Here is a 17,833-nt window from a genome sequence, read left to right on the forward strand (position 1 = left end):
CTGCCCACTGCACGTATTTGATTATGTGCCATTAAAAGAAAAGGGAAGTTTAACCTCTGTAGGCACCGATTTAGGCCCCATTATCATTTCCTCTTTTGGCTCCGCACCTTTCCTCTTTAGACCCTGCTCCTTCTGCTTTAGGCCCCGCCTCTTTCTGTTTAGGCCCCGCCCATTCCTCCCAGACACGGGGTGGGGCTGGTTTGGGGATCGTTGGGAGAGGGGGCGTCAGAATGATCGCGCAGCAGCAGGGAGGGGTAGTTGGGGTCGGTATGAGTGGGGCAGCTTCACGACCATGACCAGAATCCATTTCTCTTAGAGAAACAAGATCATAAGAGAGGGCCCCGTGTACAAATATAAAGAAGGGGCTTTAATACAGCAGCTTTCACATCATAAACATCGTCAACATCGACAGCACCCATATACACAGGATACACACACACATAAGATACGCACACACACAGGCCTCTTATGTACACGTTCCCATATACACACAGGTGTCGATCGTCACCCACACTCTTAAGCCAGCTTCCCAGAAGATCCACAGGATGGAACGGCGAGGGCTGTCCCCTTCCCCACCACAGAGCAAACCTAGGCAATTTTCTGCCAGCCTGGTTCTATCAACACTGTGCAGTTACTCTGATAGAGGTCAACGCAGTAATCCTGGTACCAGCTCTCAGCACAAATCAATTGCTGCCACCTGATCACAGATGCCAATTCCCTGACTGAAACCCGGGTCAAACAAGGGCAGGCGGTGGCCCCAATTGGAGTGAAGTCAGGGCTGATGACCTCGGTCTCTGCTGCGGTAACTGAGCGCCGGATTCGCTCCGCCAGTTTTCAGCGCGTTCTGCCGATGAGCAGCGACCTTTTTCCCGGAAGGCAATGCAATTCCTTCGCCAGGTAAACCCCGGTGTTCCCATGGTTTGTGCGGGCGGGGTTGGAAGATTTCCTGCACGCTGAGCTCCAATCACCGCAACTGTGGTGACAAGTCAGTGGGCACGGTCCCTGGCCATGGTCTGGGCGCTTGGAAACGCTGCCAAATTCTAACCACAAAGTTTCACGTTTTGGCATCAGAGCAGAAGTCCCATCAGGAATTTCCCCTCGTGACTGCAGCAGGAGCGGCGCCACATAGAGGGTTCGTGGCAAACCGCGTGAAGGCGTCACTCGGTCAGGGTCACCTGACCAGGGACGGTAGAGCGAGCGGCTTGCATTCAGGAGGTTGGGAGTTCAAATTCCTTGTAGAGGGGTTGACCCAGCCCATCATCCTTCCCTCTGACACGATTAAAAAGATACCAACTTTGTGGGGAAGCCGACAGTAGTGGTTGTCCTATGAATAGACTCGTCCCCAACATGGTAATGTGGAATTTTCACCAGTGGCTCTGCAGGACTGTAAACAGGAAGTGAGCGCCGTTGGCTTCATGTGCGTCTCAGTCGGGCAGCAGGAAGTGGCATTGAGTGCATGGCGGTCTTGGTGACTCGCACAGGGCTCACTCAGCAGGCGAAATCAACCCCTCGCCCTCTCTGAGCGGCGCAGGGGTTGGTGACGGCTCGCAGGCTCACCCAGGCGTGGTGGCGGCAGAGTGCCGGTAGTGGTGGTGGTGCGGCGCGGTGCGGTGAGCGCACGCAGCGCAGCAAGCACTGCGGTAATAGGGGTAGGCGCAGAGTCGCGCCTGCGCCACCACGTGGCACGAGGGGAACTTGTCCTGGCACGCGGACCCTGCGATGACACGCGAGGTGATGCTCAACGTGGGCTCCTGTGTGCAGGCAACCTGGGTGAGTGAGCTCTGAGTGAGCGAGCTGCGGGTGAATGAGCTGTGGGTGAGTGACCTGTGAGTGAGTGATCTCGGGTGAGTGATCTGCGTGGGGGTGAGTGAGCTGCGTGCAAGTAATCTCGGGTGAGAAAATGAGCTGCGGGTGAGTAATCTGCAGGTGCGTGATCTGCGGGTGAGTGAGTGAGCTGCGGGTAATCTGCGGATGAGTGATCTGCGGATGAGTGAGTGAGCTGCGGGTAATCTGCGGGTGAGTAATCTGCGGGTGAGTGAGCTGTGGGTGAGTGATCTGCGGGCGGGTGAGTGATCTGCGGGTGAGTGATCTGCGGGTGAGTGAGTGAGCTGCGGGTGAGTGAGTGAGCTGCGGGTGAGTGAGCTGCGGGCGAGTGATCTGAGGGTGAGTGAGTGAGCTGCGGGTGAGTGAGCTGCGGGTGAGTGAGTGAGCTGCGGGTGAGTGAGTGAGCTGCGGGTGAGTGAGCTGCGGGTGAGTGAGTGAGCTGCGGGTGAGTGAGCTGCGGGTGAGTGAGTGAGCTGCGGGTGAGTGAGCTGCGGGCGAGTGAGTGAGCTGCGAGTGAGTGAGCTGCGGGTGAGTGAGCTGCGGGTGAGTGAGTGAGCTGCGGGTGAGTGAGCTGCGGGTGAGTGAGTGAGCTGCGGGTGAGTGAGTGAGCTGTGGGTGAGTGAGCTGTGGGCGAGTGAGTGAGCTGCGGGTGAGTGAGTGAGCTGCGGGTGAGTGAGTGAGCTGCGGGTGAGTGAGCTGCGGGCGAGTGATCTGCGGGTGAGTGAGTGAGCTGCGGGTGAGTGAGTGAGCTGCGGGTGAGTGAGCTGCGGGTGAGTGAGTGAGCTGCGGGTGAGTGAGCTGCGGGTGAGTGAGCTGTGGGTGAGTGAGTGAGCTGCGGGTGAGTGAGTGATCTGCGGGTGAGTGAGCTGCGGGTGAATGAGCTGCGGGTGAGTGAGTGAGCTGCGGGTGAGTGAGCTGCGGGTGAGTGAGTGAGCTGCGGGTGAGTGAGCTGCGGGCGAGTGAGCTGCGGGTGAGTGAGTGAGCTGCGGGCGAGTGATCTGCGGGTGAGTGAGTGAGCTGCGGGTGAGTGAGTGAGCTGCGGGTGAGTGAGCTGCGGGTGAGTGAGTGAGCTGCGGGTGAGTGAGTGATCTGCGGGTGAGTGAGTGAGCTGCGGGTGAGTGAGTGAGCTGCGGGTGAGTGATCTGTGGGTGAGTGATCTGCAGGTGAGTGAGTGAGTTGTGGGTGAGTAATCTGCGGGTGAGTGAGCTGCGGGTGAGTGAGTGATCTGCGGGTGAGTGAGTGAGCTGTGGGTGAGTAATCTGCGGGTGAGTGAGCTGCGGGTGAGTGAGCTGCGGGTGAGTGAGCTGCAGGCGAGTGAGCTGTGGGTAAGTGAAGTGTGGGCGAGTAATCTGCGGGTGAGTATACCGGCCACGGTGAGGCACGGCTCCACCCCACACGCCTCACTCTCCGCTGGCCATCCTCGGCATGCGGCGCTCCCGCTGAAGTCGTCGTGGAGGCAGCGCAGCTCCCGCACGCGCACCCCACCCCCACACGAGCGCGAGCACTGGGGGTCACGGGGGTGGGGGGTCACGGGGGTGGGGGGCGCATGGCGGGGGGGCCCATGGTGGGGGGGCGGGGGAAGGGGGGGTCACGGGGCACGTACAGGTTTTGAGCGCTGTGCAGTTGGGCCTGATGCGTTTGTCACGGTGGTGTGCGGTGGTTCTGGGGCTGTGTGTTGCCGTGCTCCTCACCGCGCTCCAGGCCGTGCCATACCACCGTGCGCCGCATGCTCTCCTCTCGCAGCTGCGGCTCCCATGCGGCCGGGCGAGGCCAGAGCACTCCAGTGCCGGCCTCACCGACAACCGTGGCACCACCACCTCCCCCTCTCCCTCGCGACGCACACAGATGATCTCCCGCGACTCGGTGCCGGCACCGCACTCACTCGAACACTGCACCACAATCACCACGATCAGTACCACAACCACCACAGTTACCACCACCATCAGCATCACAATCACCACAATCACTCATTGTTTCCTCCACCTGTGTTGAGGGCTTGCTTCTGGACACCATGTGTTCAACCTCCACCACACTGCAGGTCACAACAGCACACTCACCTACTCACTCACTCACCTACCCATGCACTTAGTCACCCACTCACCACACTGCAGGTCACCTCGCTTCTCTCTCCGCTTCTTCCCTCTGACTGCTTCACGTTGGAATTTCCTCCCTTCATCTCTTTCCCCGCCCACAAGCTGTTATAATAATCTTGCTCAATACAAGGACCCTGTCAATAACCCTTATCTAGTACTATTTTCACAACAGTGCTGTCTGTTGCTGGTCGCCTGACGTGTGACCCACCTGTCCCCAGGGACCCGTGTACCAGGCGGTTTGTGGGGGGCAGGGCCCCGGCGTGCAGGCGCGTGTGGCGGGGGGCCGCTCGGGGCCGCACCCCCCCAGGGGCAGGGAGCCGGCCTGGCTGGCCAGGCACACCACGGAGCGAGTGTGCACACCGCCCGCACCGCAATCCCCCGAGCACTGCCGCACCACACCACAACACATCACAATGCATCACCCCACGGCACGCCAAATCCAAACACATCACACCGCATCACACCGCATCACACCACACCACAACGCATCACACCACACCAGAACGCATCATACCACACCAGAACGCATCACCCCCTGGCACGCCACACCACAATGCATCACATCACAACGCATCGCACCACAACTCATCACACTGCACCATAACGCATCACATCGTACCACGACGCATCACACTCCACGACAACGCATCACACTCCACGACAACGCATCACACCCCACCACAATGCATCACATTGCGCCACACCAAGATGCGATACGGCACAGTAATGCGCCACGTTTTAATTTCTACACTCCAAGCACACAGCACCCATCTGGTGAGGCTGTGGTGAGGCTGTGATGAGTGTGAAGCTGTGGTGAGGGTCTGCTAAGAGTGAGGCTGCGGTGATGGTCAGGTTGCAGTGAAGGTCCGGTAAGAGTGAGACTGTACGTGTGTTGAACTTCTTTCACACTGTACATAGCCAACGGTGCTAATCAGAGGTGCAGAGGAAGGACAAAAGACTAAACACAAAAAGCAGGTCTAAAGAAATGAGCTTTTAATCTAGATTTAAAAGTACACAGTTCCAGTGGAAAGAAGAGCGTTCCAAACGGCCGCAGAAGCGCATCCAAAAGCACGCGATGAAGTGGCCGTCTTTGTTCGATGGCCAGTCACAACCCACTGCGACGATGACCAGAGTGTGCATGATGATGGTTTACACTTCTTGACGAGATCAGCGAGGTATCGTGGTTCATTTGTGTGAAGCACTTTGTGTCTAATGAACGCTGCGGTGGGCACGTGGCGAGGGTGAGCTACCCGGGCGCTCCACGCCGTGTGGAACCAGCTGGTGGCGCAGGGGCCCCGGGCGCACGCCTCGCTTCGTGGTGGCCGCAGTCGCGGGTTGCACTCGGAGTCCGGGACGGAGTCCCCGGCATTGCTCACGCATGCCACGTCACGCGCCCGCTCGCCCAGGCCGCACGGCACCGAGCACTGCACATGCCGCACAACACACACCGCATCACACCGTGTCACACACCCTGCACTGCACTCACTGCACCACACACACCACAAAGACAAATACAAAGATCCCCCGTATAGCCTGTTGCAGGCTGTTGAGGCAAGTGCTGTTACTGGGCACCCATGAGGGCTGGCATGGTGCAAGAGGAGGCTGGTGGCCAGCACCACGCCCTACCACCTTCGTCTCCTTAGTGGCGATATTTACACACCGCACTAGGTAGTCGACCTAGGAGAGGCCCAGGACCAGTTCAGATATTCGTCACTGGTGTTGGCTGTGAGCAGGAATCAAACTCGGTTCGTCAGGTTCACATCGTTCCCGCTATATCCACACACACACCACACACCCCACCCACACACAGACACTGTCGCTGGTGTTCGTGAGTCACCGGGCTCCAGTCTCCGCGCACGAGCCACTCGCTGCAGATCTTCTCCTGGCACGGGCTGCTCGTGTCGGGGGCAGGTAGGTGGCGGCAGCGCGAGGGGTGGACACCGGAGGCCCGACCCGCGTACACCTGGCGGCACAGCACCTGGCGGTGCTGCACACCGGACCCACACGTCCGGGTGCACTCGGACCACTCGCCCAAGTCCCAGCTGCTCGCGGCACAGACACGGAGGGGGGCCCCCATGTGGGGCGTGCGCGTGGGAGGTGGCGCCCCTCACGGCAAGGAGTGCCTTGGTTCGATTACCGACACGGGCATCTCTCTGCGCAAATTACCTTTCTCCAGTGTTCTACGGTGAGCGTAAACGAGTGTTGTGTGCGGGTCTGAAGGAGTGAGCGTGCAATTTTTATGTTTCCCCTCTGTTCTGTAGAGTGTGTGAGTGGAGTGTGTGTAAGTGGTGAATAGTGGCACGGTGGTTAGTGCTCTGCACTACGAACCCGGTGACCCGTGTTTAATTCAAGCTTACGACCAATAACATTGGTGCATATTTGAACCGGTCCTAAGCTTCTCTGAGGTTAACTCAGCCTTAAATGAGAACCTGGTGCAGTGTACAACCATCAGCACTGGGGAGAGACCACCAACACCCTCATGTGCCAATCAGGCCTTCAGAGGTGATTGCTGACAGTACTTTCCCTCACAATGTGTTAACGGCTACAAGGGGGATGCTTGTGTATATATATGTATATGCACTTGTGTGTCTTTGTGAGAGTCATTCACTAGGCTGGGCAGGGTTGGGAGTGAGAGTCACTCACTAGGCCAGGCAGGATTGGGTGTTAGTGTCACTCACTAGGCTGGGCAGGATTGGGTGTGAGAGTCACTCACTAGGCTGGGCAGGGTTGGGTGTGAGAGTCACTCACTAGGCCAGGCAGGATTGGGTGTGAGTGTCACTCACTAGGCTGGGCAGAGTTGGGTGTGAGTGTCACTCACTAGGCTGGGCAGGGATGGGTGTGAGAGTCACTCACTAGGTCAGGCAGGATTGGGTGTGAGTGTCACTCACTAGGCTGGGCAGGGTTGGGTCTGAGTGTCACTCACTAGGCTGGGCAGGGTTGGGAGTGAGAGTCACTCACTAGGCCAGGCAGGATTGGGTGTGAGTGTCACTCACTAGGCTGGGCAGGATTGGGTGTGAGAGTCACTCACTAGGCTGGGCAGGGTTGGGTGTGAGAGTCACTCACTAGGTCAGGCAGGATTGGGTCTGAGTGTCACTCACTAGGCTGGGCAGGGTTGGGAGTGAGAGTCACTCACTAGGCCAGGCAGGATTGGGTGTGAGTGTCACTCACTAGGCTGGGCAGGATTGGGTGTGAGAGTCACTCACTAGGCTGGGCAGGGTTGGGTGTGAGAGTCACTCACTAGGTCAGGCAGGATTGGGTCTGAGTGTCACTCACTAGGCTGGGCAGGGTTGGGTCTGAGTGTCACTCACTAGGCAAGGCAGGATTGGGTGTGAGTGTCACTCACTAGGTCAGGCAGGATTGGGTGTGAGTGTCACTCACTAGGCTGGGCAGGGTTGGGTGTGAGTGTCACTCACTAGGCTGGGCAGGGTTGGGTGTGAGAGTCACTCACTAGGCTGGGCAGGGTTGAGTGTGAGTGTCACTCACTAGGCTGGGCAGGGTTGGGTGTGAGAGTCACTCACTAGGCCAGGCAGGATTGGGTGTGAGTGTCACTCACTAGGCTGGGCAGAGTTGGGTGTGAGTGTCACTCACTAGGCTGGGCAGGGATGGGTGTGAGAGTCACTCACTAGGTCAGGCAGGATTGGGTGTGAGTGTCACTCACTAGGCTGGGCAGGGTTGGGTCTGAGTGTCACTCACTAGGCTGGGCAGGGTTGGGTGTGAGAGTGACTCACTAGGCCAGGCAGGATTGGGTGTGAGTGTCACTCACTAGGCTGGGCAGAGTTGGGTCTGAGTGTCACTCACTAGGCTGGGCAGGGTTGGGAGTGAGAGTCACTCACTAGGCCAGGCAGGATTGGGTGTGAGTGTCACTCACTAGGCTGGGCAGGATTGGGTGTGAGAGTCACTCACTAGGCTGGGCAGGGTTGGGTGTGAGAGTCACTCACTAGGTCAGGCAGGATTGGGTCTGAGTGTCACTCACTAGGCTGGGCAGGGTTGGGTCTGAGTGTCACTCACTAGGCAAGGCAGGATTGGGTGTGAGTGTCACTCACTAGGTCAGGCAGGATTGGGTGTGAGTGTCACTCACTAGGCTGGGCAGGGTTGGGTCTGAGTGTCACTCACTAGGCTGGGCAGGGTTGGGAGTGAGAGTCACTCACTAGGCCAGGCAGGATTGGGTGTGAGTGTCACTCACTAGGCTGGGCAGGATTGGGTGTGAGAGTCACTCACTAGGCTGGGCAGGGTTGGGTGTGAGAGTCACTCACTAGGTCAGGCAGGATTGGGTCTGAGTGTCACTCACTAGGCTGGGCAGGGTTGGGTCTGAGTGTCACTCACTAGGCTGGGCAGGGTTGGGAGTGAGAGTCACTCACTAGGCCAGGCAGGATTGGGTGTGAGTGTCACTCACTAGGCTGGGCAGGATTGGGTGTGAGAGTCACTCACTAGGCTGGGCAGGGTTGGGTGTGAGAGTCACTCACTAGGTCAGGCAGGATTGGGTCTGAGTGTCACTCACTAGGCTGGGCAGGGTTGGGTCTGAGTGTCACTCACTAGGCAAGGCAGGATTGGGTGTGAGTGTCACTCACTAGGTCAGGCAGGATTGGGTGTGAGTGTCACTCACTAGGCTGGGCAGGGTTGGGTGTGAGTGTCACTCACTAGGCTGGGCAGGGTTGGGTGTGAGAGTCACTCACTAGGCTGGGCAGGGTTGAGTGTGAGTGTCACTCACTAGGCTGGGCAGGGTTGGGTGTGAGAGTCACTCACTAGGCCAGGCAGGATTGGGTGTGAGTGTCACTCACTAGGCTGGGCAGAGTTGGGTGTGAGTGTCACTCACTAGGCTGGGCAGGGATGGGTGTGAGAGTCACTCACTAGGTCAGGCAGGATTGGGTGTGAGTGTCACTCACTAGGCTGGGCAGGGTTGGGTCTGAGTGTCACTCACTAGGCTGGGCAGGGTTGGGTGTGAGAGTGACTCACTAGGCCAGGCAGGATTGGGTGTGAGTGTCACTCACTAGGCTGGGCAGAGTTGGGTCTGAGTGTCACTCACTAGGCTGGGCAGGGTTGGGAGTGAGAGTCACTCACTAGGCCAGGCAGGATTGGGTGTGAGTGTCACTCACTAGGCTGGGCAGGATTGGGTGTGAGAGTCACTCACTAGGCTGGGCAGGGTTGGGTGTGAGAGTCACTCACTAGGCAAGGCAGGATTGGGTGTGAGTGTCACTCACTAGGTCAGGCAGGATTGGGTGTGAGTGTCACTCACTAGGCTGGGCAGGGTTGGGTGTGAGTGTCACTCACTAGGCTGGGCAGGGTTGGGTGTGAGAGTCACTCACTAGGCTGGGCAGGGTTGAGTGTGAGTGTCACTCACTAGGCTGGGCAGGGTTGGGTCTGAGTGTCACTCACTAGGCTGGGCAGGGTTGGGTGTGAGAGTCACTCACTAGGCCAGGCAGGATTGGGTGTGAGTGTCACTCACTAGGCTGGGCAGGATTGGGTGTGAGAGTCACTCACTAGGCTGGGCAGGGTTGGGTGTGAGAGTCACTCACTAGGTCAGGCAGGATTGGGTCTGAGTGTCACTCACTAGGCTGGGCAGGGTTGGGTCTGAGTGTCACTCACTAGGCTGGGCAGGGTTGGGAGTGAGAGTCACTCACTAGGCCAGGCAGGATTGGGTGTGAGTGTCACTCACTAGGCTGGGCAGGATTGGGTGTGAGAGTCACTGACTAGGCTGGGCAGGGTTGGGTGTGAGAGTCAGTCAATAGGCTGGGCAGGGTTGGGTGTGAGAGTCACTCACTAGGCTGGGCAGGGTTGGGTGTGAGAGTCACTCACTAGGCCAGGCAGGGTTGGGTGTGAGAGTCACTCACTAGGCCGGGCAGGGTTGGGTGTGAGAGTCACTCACTAGGCCGGGCAGGGTTGGGTGTGAGAGTCACTGACAAGGCTGGGCAGGGTTGGGTGTGAGTGTCACTCACTAGGCTGGGCAGGGTTGGGTGTGAGTGTCACTCACTAGGCTGGGCAGGGTTGGGTTGGGTGTGAGAGTCACTCACTAAACTGGGCAGGGTTGGGTGTGAGTGTCACTCACTAGGCTGGGCAGGGTTGGGTGTGAGAGTCACTCACTAGGCTGGGCAGGTTTGTGTGTGAGTGTCACTCAATAGGCTGGGCAGGGTTGGGTGTGAGAGTCACTCACTAGGCTGGGCAGGGTTGGGAGTGAGAGTCACTCACTAGGTCAGGCAGGATTGGGTGTGAGTGTCACTCACTAGGCTGGGCAGGATTGGGTGTGAGAGTCACTCACTAGGCTGGGCAGGGTTGGGTGTGAGAGTCACTCACTAGGTCAGGCAGGATTGGGTCTGAGTGTCACTCACTAGGCTGGGCAGGGTTGGGTCTGAGTGTCACTCACTAGGCTGGGCAGGGTTGGGAGTGAGAGTCACTCACTAGGCCAGGCAGGATTGGGTGTGAGTGTCACTCACTAGGCTGGGCAGGATTGGGTGTGAGAGTCACTCACTAGGCTGGGCAGGGTTGGGTGTGAGAGTCACTCACTAGGTCAGGCAGGATTGGGTCTGAGTGTCACTCACTAGGCTGGGCAGGGTTGGGTCTGAGTGTCACTCACTAGGCAAGGCAGGATTGGGTGTGAGTGTCACTCACTAGGTCAGGCAGGATTGGGTGTGAGTGTCACTCACTAGGCTGGGCAGGGTTGGGTGTGAGTGTCACTCACTAGGCTGGGCAGGGTTGGGTGTGAGAGTCACTCACTAGGCTGGGCAGGGTTGAGTGTGAGTGTCACTCACTAGGCTGGGCAGGGTTGGGTGTGAGAGTCACTCACTAGGCCAGGCAGGATTGGGTGTGAGTGTCACTCACTAGGCTGGGCAGAGTTGGGTGTGAGTGTCACTCACTAGGCTGGGCAGGGATGGGTGTGAGAGTCACTCACTAGGTCAGGCAGGATTGGGTGTGAGTGTCACTCACTAGGCTGGGCAGGGTTGGGTCTGAGTGTCACTCACTAGGCTGGGCAGGGTTGGGTGTGAGAGTGACTCACTAGGCCAGGCAGGATTGGGTGTGAGTGTGACTCACTAGGCTGGGCAGAGTTGGGTCTGAGTGTCACTCACTAGGCTGGGCAGGGTTGGGAGTGAGAGTCACTCACTAGGCCAGGCAGGATTGGGTGTGAGTGTCACTCACTAGGCTGGGCAGGATTGGGTGTGAGAGTCACTGACTAGGCTGGGCAGGGTTGGGTGTGAGAGTCACTCACTAGGTCAGGCAGGATTGGGTCTGAGTGTCACTCACTAGGCTGGGCAGGGTTGGGTCTGAGTGTCACTCACTAGGCAAGGCAGGATTGGGTGTGAGTGTCACTCACTAGGTCAGGCAGGATTGGGTGTGAGTGTCACTCACTAGGCTGGGCAGGGTTGGGTGTGAGTGTCACTCACTAGGCTGGGCAGGGTTGGGTGTGAGAGTCACTCACTAGGCTGGGCAGGGTTGAGTGTGAGTGTCACTCACTAGGCTGGGCAGGGTTGGGTCTGAGTGTCACTCACTAGGCTGGGCAGGGTTGGGTGTGAGAGTCACTCACTAGGCCAGGCAGGATTGGGTGTGAGTGTCACTCACTAGGCTGGGCAGAGTTGGGTGTGAGTGTCACACACTAGGCTGGGCAGGGATGGGTGTGAGAGTCACTCACTAGGTCAGGCAGGATTGGGTGTGAGTGTCACTCACTAGGCTGGGCAGGGTTGGGTCTGAGTGTCACTCACTAGGCTGGGCAGGGTTGGGAGTGAGAGTCACTCACTAGGCCAGGCAGGATTGGGTGTGAGTGTCACTCACTAGGCTGGGCAGGATTGGGTGTGAGAGTCACTCACTAGGCTGGGCAGGGTTGGGTGTGAGAGTCAGTCAATAGGCTGGGCAGGGTTGGGTGTGAGAGTCACTCACTAGGCTGGGCAGGGTTGGGTGTGAGAGTCACTCACTAGGCCAGGCAGGGTTGGGTGTGAGAGTCACTCACTAGGCCGGGCAGGGTTGGGTGTGAGAGTCACTCACTAGGCCGGGCAGGGTTGGGTGTGAGAGTCACTGACAAGGCTGGGCAGGGTTGGGTGTGAGTGTCACTCACTAGGCTGGGCAGGGTTGGGTGTGAGTGTCACTCACTAGGCTGGGCAGGGTTGGGTGTGAGAGTCACTCACTAAGCTGGGCAGGGTTGGGTGTGAGTGTCACTCACTAGGCTGGGCAGGGTTGGGTGTGAGAGTCACTCACTAGGCTGGGCAGGTTTGTGTGTGAGTGTCACTCACTAGGCTGGGCAGGGTTGGGTGTGAGAGTCACTCACTAGGCTGGGCAGGGTTGAGTGTGAGTGTCACTCACTAGGCCGGGGAGGGTTGGGTGTGAGTGTCACTCACTAGGCTGGGCAGGGTTGGGTGTGAGTGTCACTCACTAGGCTGGGCAGGGTTGGGTGTGAGTGTCACTCACTAGGCTGGGCAGGATTGGGTGTGAGTGTCACTCACTAGGCTGGGCAGGGTTGGGTGTGAGAGTCACTCACTAGGCCAATCAGGATTGGGTGTGAGTGTCACTCACTAGGCTGGGCAGGGTTGGGTGTGAGAGTCACTCACTAGGCTGGGCAGGGATGGGTGTGAGTGTCACTCACTAGGCCAGGCAGGGTTGGGTGTGAGAGTCACTCACTAGGCTGGGCAGGGTTGGGTGTGAGAGTCACTCACAAGGCTGGGCAGAGTTGGGTGTGTCACTCACTAGGCTGGGCAGGGTTTGGTGTGAGAGTCACTCACTAAGTTGGGCAGGGTTGGGTGTGAGTGTCACTCACTAGGCTGGGCAGGGTTGGGTGAGAGTCACTCACAAGGCTGGGCAGAGTTGGGTGTGAGTGTCACTCACTAGGCTGGGCAGGGTTGGGTGTGAGAGTCACTCACTAGGCTGGGCAGGGTTGGGTGTGAGAGTCAGTCAATAGGCTGGGCAGGGTTGGGTGTGAGAGTCACTCACTAGGCTGGGCAGGGTTGGGTGTGAGAGTCACTCACTAGGCCAGGCAGGGTTGGGTGTGAGAGTCACTCACTAGGCCGGGCAGGGTTGGGTGTGAGAGCCACTCACTAGGCCGGGCAGGGTTGGGTGTGAGAGTCACTGACAAGGCTGGGCAGGGTTGGGTGTGAGTGTCACTCACTAGGCTGGGCAGGTTTGTGTGTGAGTTTCACTCACTAGGCTGGGCAGGGTTGGGTGTGAGAGTCACTCACTAGGCTGGGCAGGGTTGAGTGTGAGTGTCACTCACTAGGCCGGGGAGGGTTGGGTGTGAGTGTCACTCACTAGGCTGGGCAGGGTTGGGTGTGAGTGTCACTCACTAGGCTGGGCAGGGTTGGGTGTGAGTGTCACTCACTAGGCTGGGCAGGATTGGGTGTGAGTGTCACTCACTAGGCTGGGCAGGGTTGGGTGTGAGAGTCACTCACTAGGCCAAGCAGGATTGGGTGTGAGTGTCACTCACTAGGCTGGGCAGGGTTGGGTGTGAGAGTCACTCACTAGGCTGGGCAGGGATGGGTGTGAGTGTCACTCACTAGGCCAGGCAGGGTTGGGTGTGAGAGTCACTCACTAGGCTGGGCAGGGTTGGGTGTGAGAGTCACTCACAAGGCTGGGCAGAGTTGGGTGTGTCACTCACTAGGCTGGGCAGGGTTTGGTGTGAGAGTCACTCACTAAGTTGGGCAGGGTTGGGTGTGAGTGTCACTCACTAGGCTGGGCAGGGTTGGGTGAGAGTCACTCACAAGGATGGGCAGAGTTGGGTGTGAGTGTCACTCACTAGGCTGGGCAGGGTTGGGTGTGAGAGTCACTCACTAGGCTGGGCAGGGTTGGGTGTGAGAGTCAGTCAATAGGCTGGGCAGGGTTGGGTGTGAGAGTCACTCACTAGGCTGGGCAGGGTTGGGTGTGAGAGTCACTCACTAGGCCAGGCAGGGTTGGGTGTGAGAGTCACTCACTAAGCCGGGCAGGGTTGGGTGTGAGAGTCACTCACTAGGCCGGGCAGGGTTGGGTGTGAGAGTCACTGACAAGGCTGGGCAGGGTTGGGTGTGAGTGTCACTCACTAGGCTGGGCAGGGTTGGGTGTGAGTGTCACTCACTAGGCTGGGCAGGGTTGGGTGTGAGAGTCACTCACTAAGCTGGGCAGGGTTGGGTGTGAGTGTCACTCACTAGGCTGGGCAGGGTTGGGTGTGAGAGTCACTCACTAGGCTGGGCAGGTTTGTGTGTGAGTGTCACTCACTAGGCTGGGCAGGGTTGGGTGTGAGAGTCACTCACTAGGCTGGGCAGGGTTGAGTGTGAGTGTCACTCACTAGGCCGGGGAGGGTTGGGTGTGAGTGTCACTCACTAGGCTGGGCAGGGTTGGGTGTGAGTGTCACTCACTAGGCTGGGCAGGGTTGGGTGTGAGAGTCACTCACTAGGCTGGGCAGGGTTGGGTGTGAGAGTCAGTCAATAGGCTGGGCAGGGTTGGGTGTGAGAGTCACTCACTAGGCTGGGCAGGGTTGGGTGTGAGAGTCACTCACTAGGCCAGGCAGGGTTGGGTGTGAGAGTCACTCACTAGGCCGGGCAGGGTTGGGTGTGAGAGTCACTCACTAGGCCGGGCAGGGTTGGGTGTGAGAGTCACTGACAAGGCTGGGCAGGGTTGGGTGTGAGTGTCACTCACTAGGCTGGGCAGGGTTGGGTGTGAGTGTCACTCACTAGGCTGGGCAGGGTTGGGTGTGAGAGTCACTCACTAAGCTGGGCAGGGTTGGGTGTGAGTGTCACTCACTAGGCTGGGCAGGGTTGGGTGTGAGAGTCACTCACTAGGCTGGGCAGGTTTGTGTGTGAGTGTCACTCACTAGGCTGGGCAGGGTTGGGTGTGAGAGTCACTCACTAGGCTGGGCAGGGTTGAGTGTGAGTGTCACTCACTAGGCCGAAGAGGGTTGGGTGTGAGTGTCACTCACTAGGCTGGGCAGGGTTGGGTGTGAGTGTCACTCACTAGGCTGGGCAGGGTTGGGTGTGAGTGTCACTCACTAGGCTGGGCAGGATTGGGTGTGAGTGTCACTCACTAGGCTGGGCAGGGTTGGGTGTGAGAGTCACTCACTAGGCCAAGCAGGATTGGGTGTGAGTGTCACTCACTAGGCTGGGCAGGGTTGGGTGTGAGAGTCACTCACTAGGCTGGGCAGGGATGGGTGTGAGTGTCACTCACTAGGCCAGGCAGGGTTGGGTGTGAGAGTCACTCACTAGGCTGGGCAGGGTTGGGTGTGAGAGTCACTCACAAGGCTGGGCAGAGTTGGGTGTGTCACTCACTAGGCTGGGCAGGGTTTGGTGTGAGAGTCACTCACTAAGTTGGGCAGGGTTGGGTGTGAGTGTCACTCACTAGGCTGGGCAGGGTTGGGTGAGAGTCACTCACAAGGCTGGGCAGAGTTGGGTGTGAGTGTCACTCACTAGGCTGGGCAGGGTTGGGTGTGAGAGTCACTCACTAAGCTGAGAAGGGTTGGGTGTGAGAGTCACTCACGAGGCTGGGCAGGGTTGGGTGTGAGTGTCACTCACTAGGCTGGGCAGGGTTGAGTGTGAGTGTCACTCACTAGGCCGGGGAGGGTTGGGTGTGAGTGTCACTCACTAGGCTGGGCAGGGTTGGGTGTGAGTGTCACTCACTAGGCTGGGCAGGGTTGGGTGTGAGTGTCACTCACTAGGCTGGGCAGGATTGGGTGTGAGTGTCACTCACTAGGCTGGGCAGGGTTGGGTGTGAGAGTCACTCACTAGGCCAAGCAGGATTGGGTGTGAGTGTCACTCACTAGGCTGGGCAGGGTTGGGTGTGAGAGTCACTCACTAGGCTGGGCAGGGATGGGTGTGAGTGTCACTCACTAGGCCAGGCAGGGTTGGGTGTGAGAGTCACTCACTAGGCTGGGCAGGGTTGGGTGTGAGAGTCACTCACAAGGCTGGGCAGAGTTGGGTGTGTCACTCACTAGGCTGGGCAGGGTTTGGTGTGAGAGTCACTCACTAAGTTGGGCAGGGTTGGGTGTGAGTGTCACTCACTAGGCTGGGCAGGGTTGGGTGAGAGTCACTCACAAGGATGGGCAGAGTTGGGTGTGAGTGTCACTCACTAGGCTGGGCAGGGTTGGGTGTGAGAGTCACTCACTAGGCTGGGCAGGGTTGGGTGTGAGAGTCAGTCAATAGGCTGGGCAGGGTTGGGTGTGAGAGTCACTCACTAGGCTGGGCAGGGTTGGGTGTGAGAGTCACTCACTAGGCCAGGCAGGGTTGGGTGTGAGAGTCACTCACTAAGCCGGGCAGGGTTGGGTGTGAGAGTCACTCACTAGGCCGGGCAGGGTTGGGTGTGAGAGTCACTGACAAGGCTGGGCAGGGTTGGGTGTGAGTGTCACTCACTAGGCTGGGCAGGGTTGGGTGTGAGTGTCACTCACTAGGCTGGGCAGGGTTGGGTGTGAGAGTCACTCACTAAGCTGGGCAGGGTTGGGTGTGAGTGTCACTCACTAGGCTGGGCAGGGTTGGGTGTGAGAGTCACTCACTAGGCTGGGCAGGTTTGTGTGTGAGTGTCACTCACTAGGCTGGGCAGGGTTGGGTGTGAGAGTCACTCACTAGGCTGGGCAGGGTTGAGTGTGAGTGTCACTCACTAGGCCGGGGAGGGTTGGGTGTGAGTGTCACTCACTAGGCTGGGCAGGGTTGGGTGTGAGTGTCACTCACTAGGCTGGGCAGGGTTGGGTGTGAGAGTCACTCACTAGGCTGGGCAGGGTTGGGTGTGAGAGTCAGTCAATAGGCTGGGCAGGGTTGGGTGTGAGAGTCACTCACTAGGCTGGGCAGGGTTGGGTGTGAGAGTCACTCACTAGGCCAGGCAGGGTTGGGTGTGAGAGTCACTCACTAGGCCGGGCAGGGTTGGGTGTGAGAGTCACTCACTAGGCCGGGCAGGGTTGGGTGTGAGAGTCACTGACAAGGCTGGGCAGGGTTGGGTGTGAGTGTCACTCACTAGGCTGGGCAGGGTTGGGTGTGAGTGTCACTCACTAGGCTGGGCAGGGTTGGGTGTGAGAGTCACTCACTAAGCTGGGCAGGGTTGGGTGTGAGTGTCACTCACTAGGCTGGGCAGGGTTGGGTGTGAGAGTCACTCACTAGGCTGGGCAGGTTTGTGTGTGAGTGTCACTCACTAGGCTGGGCAGGGTTGGGTGTGAGAGTCACTCACTAGGCTGGGCAGGGTTGAGTGTGAGTGTCACTCACTAGGCCGAAGAGGGTTGGGTGTGAGTGTCACTCACTAGGCTGGGCAGGGTTGGGTGTGAGTGTCACTCACTAGGCTGGGCAGGGTTGGGTGTGAGTGTCACTCACTAGGCTGGGCAGGATTGGGTGTGAGTGTCACTCACTAGGCTGGGCAGGGTTGGGTGTGAGAGTCACTCACTAGGCCAAGCAGGATTGGGTGTGAGTGTCACTCACTAGGCTGGGCAGGGTTGGGTGTGAGAGTCACTCACTAGGCTGGGCAGGGATGGGTGTGAGTGTCACTCACTAGGCCAGGCAGGGTTGGGTGTGAGAGTCACTCACTAGGCTGGGCAGGGTTGGGTGTGAGAGTCACTCACAAGGCTGGGCAGAGTTGGGTGTGTCACTCACTAGGCTGGGCAGGGTTTGGTGTGAGAGTCACTCACTAAGTTGGGCAGGGTTGGGTGTGAGTGTCACTCACTAGGCTGGGCAGGGTTGGGTGAGAGTCACTCACAAGGCTGGGCAGAGTTGGGTGTGAGTGTCACTCACTAGGCTGGGCAGGGTTGGGTGTGAGAGTCACTCACTAAGCTGAGAAGGGTTGGGTGTGAGAGTCACTCACGAGGCTGGGCAGGGTTGGGTGTGAGTGTCACTCACTAGGCTGGGCAGGGTTGGGTGTGAGTGTCACTCACTAGGCCGGGCAGGGTTGGGTGTGAGAGTCACTCACGAGGCCGGGCAGGGTTGGGTGTGAGTGTCACTCACTAGGCTGGGCAGGGTTGGGTGTGAGAGTCACTCACTAATCTGGGCAGGGTTGGGTGTGAGTGT

General features: G+C 58.6%; 1 protein-coding gene across 1 annotated transcript in view; it reads right to left on the bottom strand.

Annotated features, from left to right (window-relative positions):
• Nucleotides 1-346: 346 nt before the first annotated feature.
• Nucleotides 347-17,833, bottom strand: part of LOC144721850 (thrombospondin type-1 domain-containing protein 4-like) — a 51,516-nt gene continuing 34,029 nt past the window's right edge. Inside the window, exons 7-12 of the mRNA XM_078599764.1 lie at nt 5,755-5,959; nt 5,168-5,341; nt 4,126-4,302; nt 3,516-3,713; nt 3,190-3,328; nt 347-1,714 (exon numbers count right to left, since the gene is read on the bottom strand). Of these exons, the coding sequence (XP_078455890.1) occupies nt 1,554-1,714; nt 3,190-3,328; nt 3,516-3,713; nt 4,126-4,302; nt 5,168-5,341; nt 5,755-5,959 (1,054 nt within the window). The 3' untranslated portion in view covers nt 347-1,553. The remainder of the gene's footprint in view (nt 1,715-3,189; nt 3,329-3,515; nt 3,714-4,125; nt 4,303-5,167; nt 5,342-5,754; nt 5,960-17,833) is intronic.

Source organism: Lampetra planeri, chromosome 13 (assembly GCF_965212315.1).
Source record: "Lampetra planeri chromosome 13, kcLamPlan1.2.h2, whole genome shotgun sequence".
NCBI lineage: Eukaryota > Metazoa > Chordata > Hyperoartia > Petromyzontiformes > Petromyzontidae > Lampetra > Lampetra planeri.